Source organism: Choloepus didactylus, chromosome 27, assembly GCF_015220235.1.
Source record: "Choloepus didactylus isolate mChoDid1 chromosome 27, mChoDid1.pri, whole genome shotgun sequence".
Classification (NCBI taxonomy): Eukaryota; Metazoa; Chordata; class Mammalia; order Pilosa; family Megalonychidae; genus Choloepus; species Choloepus didactylus.
The window spans coordinates 8890499-8905457 of record NC_051333.1 but is presented as its reverse complement, the minus strand read 5'-3'; the positions used below and the strand labels follow the sequence as shown (position 1 = coordinate 8905457).

The window sequence follows — 14959 nt, the reverse complement described above, 5'->3', positions numbered from 1 at the left end:
CCTTCCTTTCCCAGCCACCTTACTTTTGCGGCGAGCATTGCTTCCATTTTCCATCTCTGTTGTAATTTCTTGTCAGTGAACACCAACTCCGATTCAAAATATAGCCCTGTTTGGTGCAACGTTTAAATCGCTTTTTTCCGTAGATAAATGGGAAGGTACACTTGGGAGGATCTACAGGGTAAAGGGGGAGCAGAAGAGGAAATATGAGCATAGAAAGTCTGATGATTATTTACGCAGCTTTAGCAGCATGTGCTTATACAACACTGAGCTGTTTCCAAAGCAGTTAAAACACAGACAAACTTGAGCATTTGTTAATTTGATGTTAGATCTGGGATATTGGCAAGCAACTTCTAAGGGCCACAGCCTGTAATATTCATTCGGCAGATGTTTCCTGATCACTTACTATATGACAAACACCGTTCTTGATGCCAGGAAGACAGATTTTATGGCGCTGACCTTGTGCTGGTCTTTTGTGTTCTTGCCCAGGCTCTAATGGGAATTGTGAATGTTTAGTCTGAAGAGCCTGAAGGAGGATATGAGCATTTGCAACATACGGGGGTTTTGCAACCCTCCACTCGACACAAACTTTTGACCCTTGCTGCTCAAGTGTGGCCCCCAGTCTGGCAGCCTCAGCATCACCCGGAGCTTGTTTGAAATGCAGAATCTCAGGCCCTATCCACTCTTACTGAAACTGCGTCTGCATTTCAGCAAATTCCCCAGGTGTGATGCATAGGCACGTTCACTTTGAGAAGCATGGCTCTCCAGTATACTTTTACTTTTCCAACGTGTTTAAAACTTTATTGAGCACTTCAGGAGGCAAAATTCTAAAATTTCTAAAAATAAGATTCCACACCCTAATCCCTGGAACCTATAAATAGGATAAGATATCAAGCCCATGATGATATTACATTACATGGTAACAGGGAAATTAAAAGCAGAGAACATTCTCCAGCTGACAGCTTTGGAACATCAGAAGGACTCAATGCACTGTTACTGCTTTGAAAATGGAGACTGTGTGTCAAAAAATGGGGATGTCAGTCCTAAAACCACACACTGAATTGTGCCCTGAATGAGCTTGGAAAGAGATTCCAACCCCAAAGCTTCCAGATAAGAGCTCAGCCCGGTCAACACCTTGATCCTGGCCTCATGAGATCCTAAGCTGAGAACCCAGCTGAGCTCACCCAGACTTCTGACCTACAGGAAAGGTGGGAGAATACGGTTGTGCTATTTTCAGCCACTACATTTGTGATAATTTGTTGCACAGCAATAAAAAACTAAAAACGAACATCTTCATTTTACAGAGGAGGTAAATTAGAGAGAAAATAAGCCACACAGAGAGTAAATGAAGGAGCCAGACTTCCAACTCTGGCAGTCCAGTTCTAAAGTGTAGGGCCCTAAACACTACACCAAAATTCAAGTATTTGAGAAAGATAAAGGAAGTAACCCTTAAGGATATCAAAGCATCTATTACATGCTGTGGTGAAATATTACGGGAATGTAAATTATTATAGTCTCAGATTACACACAAAGGTGAAAGTGGTATGAATCCTATCTTTGTATTTATTTTCAGAAGACAAGAAGCATTAGTTTATACATGTCTTCAGAAATCCACCCCCTGCCTAAGAGGCAGCCACTCTGTATTTTTTATTTCAATTGATCCACCTGTCAATGCAGAATTGGAGGTGGGGTATAGACAACAATGCTTCATGGAGATGGGCAGGATCGGAGCTTCCTGAGAGAAAACTGTCTGTGATAATGTGAATTTGAGCAGATAGCTGGTGTAGTCTCACACTACTGGGATTTTACGGCCCAAGACCAGAGCACACTAGGCCTGGAGTCAGACAAACATGGCTGTGAAGTCTAGAGTGAAGAAGTTGCGAAAGACTCTATATCTTTCCCTTAGGAAATTAAATTGAAACGATGATAAACGTAACATCTACCATTAAGGGACTCAGGATTAATTTAAATGACAGGTGCAGCTGTTGACCTCTTTCAGGCGTTGGAAAACCACGAGTCTCATGTGCATCGTATTCAAGCAGGGAAGGTGGCATCCAACAAAAGAACATGCAATATGTCAAAGGCAATATGTGGTATCTTAGTTTGCTGCAGTCGTTATAATAAACTACCACAGGCTGCGTGGCTCAGAGCAACAGGAATTTACTGTCTCAGAATCCTAGAGACTAGAAATCTGAAATCAAGGTGTAGACAGGGCCGTGCGGTGTAGTCTGTTGGGTTCTGGCGGTCTCCGTCACACAGCCCTCTTCTCTCCTTCTCATTGTGTGTAAATTGTCTCTCCTTAAAAGGTCTCGGGTCATACTGGATTAGTACCCACCCTAGTCCATTTGGCCTCATCTTAAGTAACTACATCTTCAAAGATGCTATTTCCAAATTGGATCACATTTGAAGGATTAGAGTTTAGGACTTGAATGTATCTTTTTTTGGAGACACCATTCAAAATCATAACAAGTGGTAAGAAGAAAAATAAAGGAGGGGAAGGGTGGAGTCTGTGACAAACGGGGTTCCTGTCAGAGGAGATGACATTTAAATGGAGGCTTGAAGGAAGCAAGGGATGGAGACGTGACTTTGTCTCGGGAGAGTTCTCTAGGTAGAGGAAATCGCACGTGCAAGGCTCCAAGGAGTCATGATGGAAAGACACGATGAAGACAAGTGAGTCTGGAGCAGCTAAACTCAGGCAGGTGAGGTTAAAGAAGAGTTCAGAGAGAGAATAAGAAGCAAAACCAAGGTTCAAGCCTTTGCAAGTCATGGATAAGCTTTGCACGGAGGAGGGAGAGTACTTGATTTCTGTTTTAAAGACCCACTCTAGTGGTTCTGTGCACCATAGACCCTAGGATAGGATATTCAAGCTACTAGGAAATGTGCTGTGGGACCTACACAATTAAAAAATATATTTCCCCATCCTCTTTCACAAAATATATATTGATCACCTATGAGGTGTCCAGTGTTTTAGGAGCTGGGGACACAGAGATGAAATGTGTTGCCCCTGCAGAAGAGAAGGTCACCATTTATCAAGGAGACAGCATGCAAAGGACATTTGATAATCATTATGATGGAATTACATTCATTAAGATGGTGAGAGATTCTAGTCCTCCTGGGGAATTCAAAGAAAGAAACTGAGAGGAGTCACCTGAGACAAGGTTTGGGAGATGAAAAGTCCTGTGTCGGATGGAGAGGCGGGAAACCTGGGCTGACAGATGCACAGTGGTCTCTGTTTCACCTCTTGGAGCTCCCCTTGAACATCCCATGTTCCAGCCTTGCCAAATTCACAAATTCACCAAGTCTCCTGAGCAAGCCTTGCTGGTTTACCCCCAAATCCACCCCCTTTTAAAAAATATATATTGTCATTCACCATGGACAACCCTCTTTGAATATTTGCCATCATCAGGAGCTTTGGAGACAGGCAGGCTTCGGCCAAATTTTGGATCTATTCCTTCCTTAGTTGTGTAGCTTTGGGGAATAAAAATTAAACTTTCTCTGTCCCAGTTCATTGACTTTTAAAATGGAGACTTTTATGGAGACTTTTATAGACTCTACTTCATAGGAGTAAATGAAATAAAGCATGTAAAAATATAGCAGAGTGCTGGCATATAAATGTGGATCAATATGGAACCTACTGTTTTTATGATCACCTATTGTAATTGATTATTAATTACTATCACCACTGCTACTACCACCACTATCACAGTGTATTGTTTTTGAGCTGTGGATTGATTCTTCTCCCTCCATAACCCCTTTTTTGCCCTCTTTGTCCTCCAGTTCCCTTCCTCTCACTCATGCATCTAAGAACTATGCTGCAATATGCTCATTGCAATGGAGAAGAGATCCAGCATCAGAAAGCAGAGACAAATGAGAAGCAGCAGCCCTGTTTCAAGTATCAAAAAATGTTTTTATTTTCCTCTGACATAAAAAGGAATCCTTGGCCTGAATGGCCAAGAGACTGTGTCTCTCTGAGAGCCCCACATAGGGTTGACCATGGATAAAAACAGGTTTTGACAGGTAAACATATTCAGTCAGATGTCTGTTCTTGTGAAAGATGAGATGTTTTCAAATGTCTCATAAAGACACGAATATACTGCTTTACAAGGTACTTTGTAGGTGCATGTTTAACTTCTTCCTGTGAGACAACATTGCTCAATTACTAAACATTAAATGAATGCTAAGCAATACATGATATTCTTAAAATAGTCACCATCTGCATAGCATTAAAAAAAAAAAACTATTGAGTGTAATTTTCACATGGACACAGGATTCATTGGTGGATATGATTGTGTGCTTGTGGTAGTTTGCAGCTATGCACCCCAGAAAAACATGTTCTTAAACTTAACCTATTCCTGTGAGCATGAGGTCCACTGTAAATTGGACCTTTTGAGGAGGTTCCTTCAGTTAGTGTGTGGCCAATGAGTCAGGATGGGTCTTAATCCTATTAATGAAGGCCCTATAGGGAAGGTCACAAAGAGAGAGAGAGAAAGCTATGGAAGGAGCAACCGGAAGCCGGAAGGGAGGAGAGAAGCCAGGAGAGGCCGCCAGGTGCATTGTCATGTGACAGAAAAGCCAAGGACCAAGGATCACCGGCAGCCAGTCCCAGAACTCCACAGTCTTCTGGGAGAAATCATTGCCTTTATGATTCCTTGATTTTGAACTTCTCCTAGCCTCAAAACTGTGAGCCAATAAATTCCCATTGTTTGAGCCAACCTATTGCACGGTGTTTGCTTTAGAAGTCGGGAAACTAAGACACTGCTCAAAACCTGGGAAGATATTCTTTGGAGATAGTGATAGAGAGACAAGGAGGAGACGGAAGGGAAGGGAGCAACTGGAAAGAAAGGGGAAGGAGAGACAGATTATTGTTGCTCAGCTATCTATGCAAGGAAGGAATGCTTACATGCCTGCACTGTTCAATGTGATAGCCACTAGCCATGCATGACGATTTAAATTAAAATTAATTAAAAGGAAATAAAATTGAAAAATTTGTACATTTCAAGTGTACAAAATCCACCTGTGGCTGGTGGCTGCAGTTTGGACAGCACAGATGCAAAACATTTCTATCACTGCAGAAAGTTTTATCAGATCGTGTTCCTACACACCTTCTCCAATTCACATCAAAAGCTTTCAGATTACATATCATTATTTTGTGCACAAGGAAACTGAAGTTCAAAGAGGTTAAATCAAGGACTCAAGGCAGCCCAGCTATTTGGTAAAAAAAAAGGCCGGATTTGAACTCAGGTCTACCTGTCAATAAAACCCATATTGCCAGCCGTTACCAATGGCTCCTTGGGCCCTGGGCATCCAAGACGGCCCCTCAAAGGGGTACTCACCATGCCCCGTGCAGTACCGCCACCTGCCTTGGAATTTCTCATCCAGAGAACACCAGTCATAGTCACTGTGTGTCGAGATGCAATTGTAGTAGATTACATCATCATATATAAACGGAAAGATACAGGTACTATTAATAAATTCTGGAAAAGAGAATGCACGTTGAATGTGAGGCGAGCTTTCCAAGAGTGCTAACTTTCGAATGCCCATGCAATCACGGTCGCCACGCTTGCTTGCCCATCCCCGCCCCCTCCCATATTCACATGTCCCTGGTCTCAGTAGCTGCCTTCCCCATGTGTGGTACAAAATATGGGTTCATATGAAAGAGAGCGTTATCTCAGCTAGGAGCAGGCTGGAGGAGCTGCATTCCTTTTCAGGCAAGCCCTCTCTCTCTAGGAACTTTCCCCCCGATAAAAGTCAAAACTCTGGAGTCTTTCTCACAGTCCCTTTCTCGCTCTCTTCTAGGGAAATAAATCTCAGCCTGCCAAATTAGCTCTTGAGTAGCTCTCAAAGCTTTCCACTCCTTCCACACTCTTACCCACCACCCAGCATCTTATCTTGCCTGACAACAGCAAAAAATTATTCCTGGGTGCTCCAACTTGCTCGACCCATCCACTCTTCATTCCGCAGGTCAAATGATCATTCTTAAATCTGATCCTGCCAATAACCTATTGATGTCCCACGGCCCTTAGAATATGACAGAAGGCACTGAAACGGTTTATGATATGCTCTACTCAACCTGGCCCCCATGTGCCCCCATCCTCACTTCGAATCACTCTCCCTCGTGCTCTCTCTTTGCTCAATTCTATAAAGTGTCCCAAAGGTGCCATCGTCTTTCCAGTCTTGGGGTTTTAGACAAGATCCCCTCTGCTCGGTAGGAACTCCATACCCCCTCTGCCTGTGGCCTTCCTCTTATGTTCAGCTTAAACATGAATTTCCATGGAACATTCTAGAACATCCAGGCTAGGCTAGGTCCACTTATATTGATCCTCCTTACAGCTTCCCCATTCTCCTATTTATTTCACTTGTAATGACTTATTCAAAGACTTTCTTGATTGTCAGAAATGATCACATATTTCCTATTCACTGCTAGACTCATGATATCAACCACCAGGGACTGGCGTATAATAGAAACTTAATAAAGATTCATGAGCCTGAAATAACTTGGCTGCAAGATTTATTTGTTTTCATTATGGAATGATTATGAATTATTATTATTAGTTTTTATTATTTAACAATTATTTATTACTTAATCATTTTACTATTTGTTTATTATTTGCCAATTGTTTATTTTATTATTTAACAATATTATGTAATCAGTATTATTATATTTAAAAATATTTACATATTATTTTATTATTTTCTATATTTTAAAATATTTAATCATTTTATTACTTAACATTATTGTTAACATTTTAAATTATTAGTAATAATTATCTTATTTACTATTATTATTTATATAGTGAGATACTACATAGTTCACCCTGTGTCATACACGCCGGACACAATTTACACATATTATCACACTTGATAGTATCCTTACACCAGCCCAGAAACCGTGTACCGTACCAGCTGAGGTACAGGTCTGGGGACGTAAGCACCGAGAGGCTGAGAAATTAGCTAATAAGTGGCAGAGCCAGGATTCAAAGCCAGGTCATCACAACCCAGGGTGAGTGCTCTTAACCATGGCCTTTGCTAAATATTAGATGTATAATTGCAGCTGGTGCCGTGATCCAGACACTGGTGTCCCAATTGGGCTGGGGAGCCACAGCTCCTGCGGATTCTGCCTGCTGCTTGGTCAGCGCTGACCCTTGGCACGTGGTCCTACCAGGAAACCTTGCTGTCTGCAGGTCTGAAGATGGCTTCCCTCTGGCACCCAAATAAAGATGGCGCCACTGGGAAGTGACTATAAGCTATGTTGGGTCAACCCTAAAAACAAGTCATGGGTGATGGAAATGTTCCAAAATCCACCAACATTTCTGAAGCCAAAGTTTCTCTTTCACTGCCTTGACTCTCCCTACCCTTAGAAGCACGGTGAGCCCATATCCAACGCGTGACTCTAATGATATGAAATGTCCAGAAAAGACAAATCCATAGAGACAGAAAGTAGATGTGGGTCTGGGAGTGGGAAACGGGGAGCATCTGCAAATGGGCACCAAGGATCTTTTTGGGGTCATGGAAACATTCTAGAATTGGATGGTGGTGATATTTGCACAACTCTGTAAATTTACTAAAACTCCTTGAATTTACACTTAAAATGGGTGCAGGTTATGGTCTGTAGATCATACCTCCATAAAGCTGTGAAAAATGGCAAACAAACAAATAACAAAAACACAAATGCTGGTGTTAGTTCCAACAGAGAAGGGATAGCTTTTCTGGAGGGGGAGGAGAGGAAATTAGAGGACGATTCCTTTCGAAGGTGGAGACTGAACCGGATCTTGCAATATATGACTCAGCCGCCATGAGCAGGGAAGGTCTTTTATGCTGCAGGAATAGCAAGGAATATTGGGAAACACAATATTGTTTATTGGGCAGGGGCTAACGTTTGAGTAAAGAGATGTTGCCCTACCTTGAACCGGAGGGTGTAAATGGGCAATCAATTCTGAAAGAGGAAAAAAGTGAGTAAATGTTAAACCACCTCCTAAAACACACCGTTCGTAGAATAACAGATTTTAAAAGTACCTTAAAGCTTGGGAGCCAATCATTCTCCTGTTGCAGAAATACCATCTATAATTTCACAACCTGGCAGTTTCATGAACACCTTCAATTGGGGGATCTCACATCTACTCAAACTACCAGCTCTGACTTTTAGAAAGGTCTAATTGGTGGCTTTCCATATGCCACCCTTCGTACTTAGCACCTCACGTTAATTATCTCAGAAACTGATGGCCGCAACCTCCCCAAAAGGTCAGAATCATATCATATATTATTTATTTTATATTATATATTATCTAATAATATACAAAATATGATAACATATAAAAGAATATAAAATATATGATATAGGAATATAATATATTGTATCTATGCTATATTTTATGATAATATATAATGTGGTATTTGATATATAATACATCATATGTAATATACTGATCTCACAGGGGAGTTGCAAGCATCAGTTTCTGATATAAATTATATATATAATTTCTGATATACATTAATATATATTCAGTTTATATACTTTTATATTCAATTTACATATATTCAGTTTCTTATATATAAATATATTGTACATAATTTTATATATTCTACTTTAATATGCACTATACTTACATATTCTATATTATTAGCATATGTTATCATTATCCCCATTTTGTAGCTAGAGAAATGGAGGCTCAGATTAAACCACTTGTTCAAAGCTGTACAGCTAAGGTTCAAGTTCTCTGGCTCCCAAAACGGAGTCTGTGAAATCCTGCGTCTGCTGGAAACTGTTTCTGAATTCTGGAACACCATTTGGAGGTACCATCCCTGATAAATATCATTAAAAAGACCCTGGGTTTTCTCAGAACCAACCCAAAAGTTAAATTCCCCGAACTGGCATAGAATTACGTGACAAATCGCATTTTGGGAAAGTCTCCACCAGGACATTTGACCCATCCCCCCTCAAAGCCAATCGAGCCCCTAATTAAGCACATCTAGTCCAATTAAAACTAACCCACCCCTATAAGACTAACAGGTCCCTGCTCCAATCGACAGATTCCCACCAGCTTCCTTCTCTCTGTTTATAAAACTCCCTGACATCGAAGTTGCCTTCACTGTCGCCTGCTGAATGGCTGCCTTGCTTGCAGAAACTTTGATGTCCTGAATAAAATCCTCTGACTGCTACTAGACTGATTTGTCTTTGACACCACAAAGCCAAAGAAACTCCTGCCTGAGTTGCCTCATTTGAGGATAAAGCCAGGGATGTTAATATTTACATATAAATGCCAGGAAAGTAGCTGCCTCGGGGAGCACTTCTGCTATGTCCAGCCCGGGAGCTCCTGGCTTTGCCCACACAGCGGCTAATTTGTAGGATCTTTCCATCTTTTCTGTGTTGACTCTTGGCGGGCTTCTCATCTGACAGATGACACCGTGGAGAGATGCTTTCACTTGAACGTGACCACAGCCAACAAGGGGAGCTGCTTAGAGTCACATCCAGCTCTGCCTGATTCCAGAGCCTGAGCTATTCCTTTCAGACTGTGACACCCTGCAAACGATCCTCTGCTATTTTCTCTACCAGTGTGGCCAGACACCACCAAATCCTTACAGATCCTGATTCCAGCTCTGGCACTGCGCTTCGTGTCATCTTTATATTACATCTCTGCCCAAACACTCCATTTTTGATATTTGTTCTTCCTCCACCTCCAAGTAAGGTTGATAGTGATGACAACGACATCCATTGAAGGCTGAGTGTGCCTGACATGTTCTGAGATAGAGGAGACAAAAACAGGGGAGCCCCTGGCCCCTGGAGACCGGCCTGGCTCTCACAGCCCAGCCCATGTTATTCTTCTCTTGGACACAAACAACCTCACAGCATCCCAGCCTTGGCCAAGGCTACTCTGAGACCACGATAAAATGAGAGAAAGCAAGCCCACTTCCTAATTTTATTTACGCAGGGGCAAAACCAAGTTCACTGTGCCACCCACAAAATACCAAACAAACACCTCCCACCCTCTCTTGGCTGAGATGAGCGACTGCTACTTCTTTATCAGTTACGGCTTTCCTCTCGTTTTGTCTGCCCTCCAATCCCAATCATAGACTTGCTCCCACTTTCTGACAACATCCAATCTTGAGCAAACCACGGCTTCCTTAGACTAACCTCCCTCCAAATAACCCAACCAAAGCCCAAATCCTAAATTAGTTTCCTTCTAACATCCTTTTACTGGGGCCCCATTGTCCCCTGCGGTGTGTGTTTTCCATCACTGCCACAAGTAACACACCAAAATTGTTCAATTACAGCTCTACTTTGTGTAGTCTCTGGCTGTACAGCATTGGTAGGTCTAAGGGTTTTGCTGCATCTTCTGATGTAATTCTTACAACAACTTTAAGCCATAAAGATTACTTGTTTTTTACTGAATTTATCTGCTTTCTGAGGAGGGAGTTCATATATTTCAAATTTCAAGGCAGCTATCAAAGGGAAAATGTAAAAGCTTCTCCCTCCCACCCTAATCCCAGTCACTCTGAGATCCTCCCCATGGAAAATCGTTGTATCTGGTGAAACCTACAGAGATATTTAATGAATTGTCAAGCAAGCATGTGTAATTAGACATTTCCTCCTTTTTTTTTTTTAACGCAAAGGTTGGACTAGTCTACACACTGTTTTTTCGTTCTCACTCAACCACAGACCTTGGAAAACCTTCCAAAACAATGCACCATAAAATTCCTTGTCCCTAAAGATTAGTATTACCATTTTATAGATGAGAAGACTGAGGCTCAAAGACAGGCAGAGTTATGTGTCCTCGATCACCCAACAAGCAAGATGTGGCTCCAGGATATGAACAGGTCTCTCCAAAATCCCCTACCAACCACTAGGATAAATATAAAAGATACCACGTGCAATGGATACCATCTGTTTCCAGCCTCTCTCACCAAAAAGCCACGGCTTCTTACATCTTCCCTTCTTCCTTTTTCCTCTCCCACCCCATTCTCTCACCCCCCTTGCCCTCTCACCTGCATTCAGCCCATGCAGACAGAGACCCAGCGAAACCCAGCCGAGCAGACTTCTCATCACCCCCAGGTGCCTGCTGGCGGTATGCACTGTTGCAAAAGCTGCCTGAGATTTTATACTCTCCCATTCCTGCCCCTCCTACTTCAGTTGCTGTCACGGCACACAGACTTACCCCACAGCACTTTCTCCCCTTCCCTCAATCTCGAGGTACATAGAAAAATGGGGGACATCCATCTTTGAATGCAACAGTTCTGGAAGTGTGATCCCTGGACCAGCACCATCAGCATCACCCAGGAACTTGTTAGAAATGCAAACCCCCAGCCCTGCTTTTGCGCTCAGCCCTCCAGGCGATTCCAGTGTGCGCTGAGAACCACTGCCCTAGTGCTTGCCTGACACTTTCAGATCCATTTGCTCCCTCGGCTCTTTTTATAGAAAGTTTGTCTTCAAGCCCAGTAAGAAAGGCAGAGCCGGTCACAGCCCCTGACAGTAAGGCTCAGAGAGGCTCAAGCAGAGCTCCTGCGGGCAGCCAGTAAGTGGAAAGGGCAGGTCTCGATTCCAGTTCCTGTGCCTGTGCTCTGTCCACTTCAGAATTTCTTGCCCATGCTGCCATCTTGGGAGAGATCTGGGGAGAGCAGAAGAGGCAGGAGCATTTTATAGGAGAGAGAAGGGGCTGGAACAATGAGCACCAATGAAAAGGCAGATGCCCCGTGGAGCTGGTCGGGTGGAACGTCAGGGCCATCCCAGACAAGGATGGGACCGCCTTGGGGACCTGCCTTGGGACAGTGTCTCGGCAGGTAAGGGGCTCATATTTGTTATTAAAAAATTTTTTTATGGTGGTAACAGACATGTAACTCAAACTTCCCATTTTAACCACTGTCAAGTGCACAGTTCAGTGGCATTGATTGCATTCACATAGTGTGCTACCATCACCAATACCCATTTCCCCAAATTTTTCGTCAACTCAAACAGAAATCCTGCACCCATTCAGCAATAACACCCCCATGCTCACCCCTTACTCCTATAATCTACCATCTGTCACTATGAAATTTGTTTGTTCTAGGTATTTCCTATAAACGAGATTACACAATATTTGCTTTTTGGTGCCTGCCTCATTTCATGAACATTCATTATTTAGCATCTGCTCTGTGCGAAGATCTTTTCAGATATTATTCCCATCATGCTCCACCATAACTACTTAGGGACTAGGGATTGGTTAGAAACACATGTGCTTTTCTGAATAGAGATGAGGACATGGACTATGAGACACAGGAAGGAACTTTGATAACAGTGGGAAAAGCCAAGCTTCTCTCATCTGATACGTGGATCTCTGCTTTTCGTTTTGCGCCATTTTGCCAAATGGATGATCCCAACGAAGCCTCCGGTCCCTCTGCAGGTGACAAGGATCCCCGAGAATGACAAGCAAGGGGTGTGTGGTGGGCATTAGTGCATCACACACGTGAGCCGATGTAAACCTCACAGCTCCTTCGCAAAGTGGGATGCTATCCCCTTTTGACATATGGGGAAACCGAGGCTCAGAGACTCAAAATCATTTGTCAAGGTTCCGTGGCTGGTGAGTGGAAGAGTACAGACTCAACCGGGGTACCGTGAAGTCAAGCTCCTTGTTCTCCCCCACCAACGGTTAGCAAGCTCTTACAGGTGAAGAGTCTTCACAGGAATTCTGCTTTCTGCAGAGCCACAGGTTCAAGGCTAATTCTTGGGAATATTCCTTCATTCATTCATGTGACAAATGTTTCCTTAGTACCAAGTATATACCAGAGCAGGCACTGTCCGGTAAAAGACAGAAGGAATGCTGACCCCAAAGACAGAACTTACATCCTTTCTGATACTTACTAAAATGAGTGATTTTGGCAAGTTTACTTTTGCTTTCAGAGCCTCCATGCCAGAGCTCTTATGTGCTTGTGCTAGATGCATGCAATTTGATAGCTCAGTGCATATTCTCTTGATCTGAATCCTAAACATAATTTCTCCCAAAGATGATGGAAAGTTTCATCCCTGAACATTTTTGAGGCTGTGGAGGGGGTGATAAATACGGGCAGAGTTGGTGAGGCACGTTCTAGAGATTTAACACCCTCCCCTCCCCCCCGGCTCTGCACCCTAAAGGCCTGGCCAGGATACCCTGGGCAGGATTTGGAACACGTTACCCTCTGAAAGGGCTGATGTGAACATCCAAGAGAACACACTGCTCCTCTGTGGCTGAACTGATCAGTCATTACGCCCCAAGGCACACGTCCAACCATAATAAAATGTCTTCCAGAATCAAATTTGGTATCCAGCCAACTGTACCGTGAAGACTCTGAGGGTTGGGGTGGGGAAGAAAGGAAACAAACCTACCAAAGGTCAAAACCCAACTAAGCGTGAGAGCCTGACTTGTTTTCTAGAGCTTCTGTATGAATCCCAGTAATCCCAGAGAAATAGAGAGAAATCCCCAATGATGCCAGCAGAGAGGGGGCTCATGTGTGGCTTGGTTTTATCATCTGGAAAAATTAAGAGATAATAGCACCAGGTTCAGATTCAGAACATGTGTATTCATTGCCAGTTCTAGAACCAGAGGAAAAGATTTGAGCTTTAATATCAGACAGACTAAGTTTCAAATCCTGGATTTTCCACTTATTAGTTGGGGACATTATCTAAATAACTTAACCACTCTGTTAAGATGGTTGTTTATTGTCTATGTTTCACAAATGCACACCACAAGGTGCATAGCAGGCATTCAACCTTATCTATTATTTGTTACTTTTAAGAGTTGAGTGATTGTAGGTAAGTCACATAAACCTTCCTAAGAACCCAGATTTTTTCTGTAAAATGAGATTGTTGGTCTCAGCCTTGTTTACACCATGGGAAAACGTGACATCACAGACATGAATCGAGAGTCCACATAAAAAGTAAAAATGTCTCAATTCTTGGAGGAGTCGAACCATACCCACAAGTAGACATGTGGTACTCATTTTCACTCTTCAGCTCTCATGAATCTGAGAGTTTCAAGAGAGAAATGGAGATGTGGGGACCAAAGAGAAAGTGGATGGGCATTTTGTTAAGAGTTGGAAACACCTGCCTCTGAACTGAATGTCCCACCTCTTTGCTCTGGAAGACTTTGGGCAACTGGCGTCACCTATTTCAATCTTGACTTTTTTTCTCATCCATGTATTAGGGATCACTGAAAGAATCTACATTTTTGTCACCAAATCTGCTCATCCTGCCATGTTCCTTATCTCAGTAAATGACACCTTATCTCAGCTGGTTGCACAGACCACAAAGGAGTTATTCTTGGCTCTACTCTCTCCCACCTTATATCCAACCCACCAGCAAATTCTGTAGACATTATCAGGGTAATATATCCTGAATCCAGCCACTTCCCATTTCTTCCAATGTAACTTTTAATCCAACGACATTCTTCTTCCAGTTTACCCAATATCCCTGCCTTACCTTTGATTCTCTTTCATTCTCTCCACACAGCAGCCAGAATGAGAGCATGCTGCTGCTATGATGAAAGTCCCCAATAGCCTCCCACAAATAAGCCCCACAGCCTCTACCACGGCCCTACTGATCCAACCTCCCCCTACACCCAAGAACTTACTGCCTTCTCCTCTCTCCATCTCCCCTCACTTGCTCAAACCAAGGGGCCTCCCTGCTGTTCTTCAAAAACCCCACACACAGCCCAGAGCATTTAAATTTGTGGGTCTGCCTGCCAGGAATTCTGCTCCCCAAAGACATGCAGCAGAATTCACTTCCTCCCTTTCTTCCGATCACTTATTCAATGTCACCTGCACAGAAAAGCCTTTCTTAATCACTCTCTCTAAAATAATGACTCCTCCATTTTCTCTCCCCCACTTACCCTGATTTAATATTTTCCATGGCAGTTATCTCTCCCTGATGTAATTCTCTTCATCCGTATCCATGTTGATATCTATGTATGTCTGTGTTTAACTCGATGAAGGCATGAATTTTGTTCCATCTAATACTCTG

General features: G+C 42.8%; 1 protein-coding gene across 1 annotated transcript in view; it reads right to left on the bottom strand.

The window, feature by feature from the left end:
- The window catches only part of LOC119521145 (binder of sperm protein homolog 2-like), a 45479-nt gene extending 34270 nt beyond the window's left edge, over positions 1-11209 (bottom strand). The window contains exons 1-5 of the mRNA XM_037819208.1: positions 11148-11209; positions 10978-11048; positions 7898-7930; positions 5331-5471; positions 24-171 (exon numbers count right to left, since the gene is read on the bottom strand). Of these exons, the coding sequence (XP_037675136.1) occupies positions 24-171; positions 5331-5471; positions 7898-7930; positions 10978-11048; positions 11148-11209 (455 nt within the window). The remainder of the gene's footprint in view (positions 1-23; positions 172-5330; positions 5472-7897; positions 7931-10977; positions 11049-11147) is intronic.
- Between the last annotated feature and the right edge of the window lie 3750 nt (positions 11210-14959).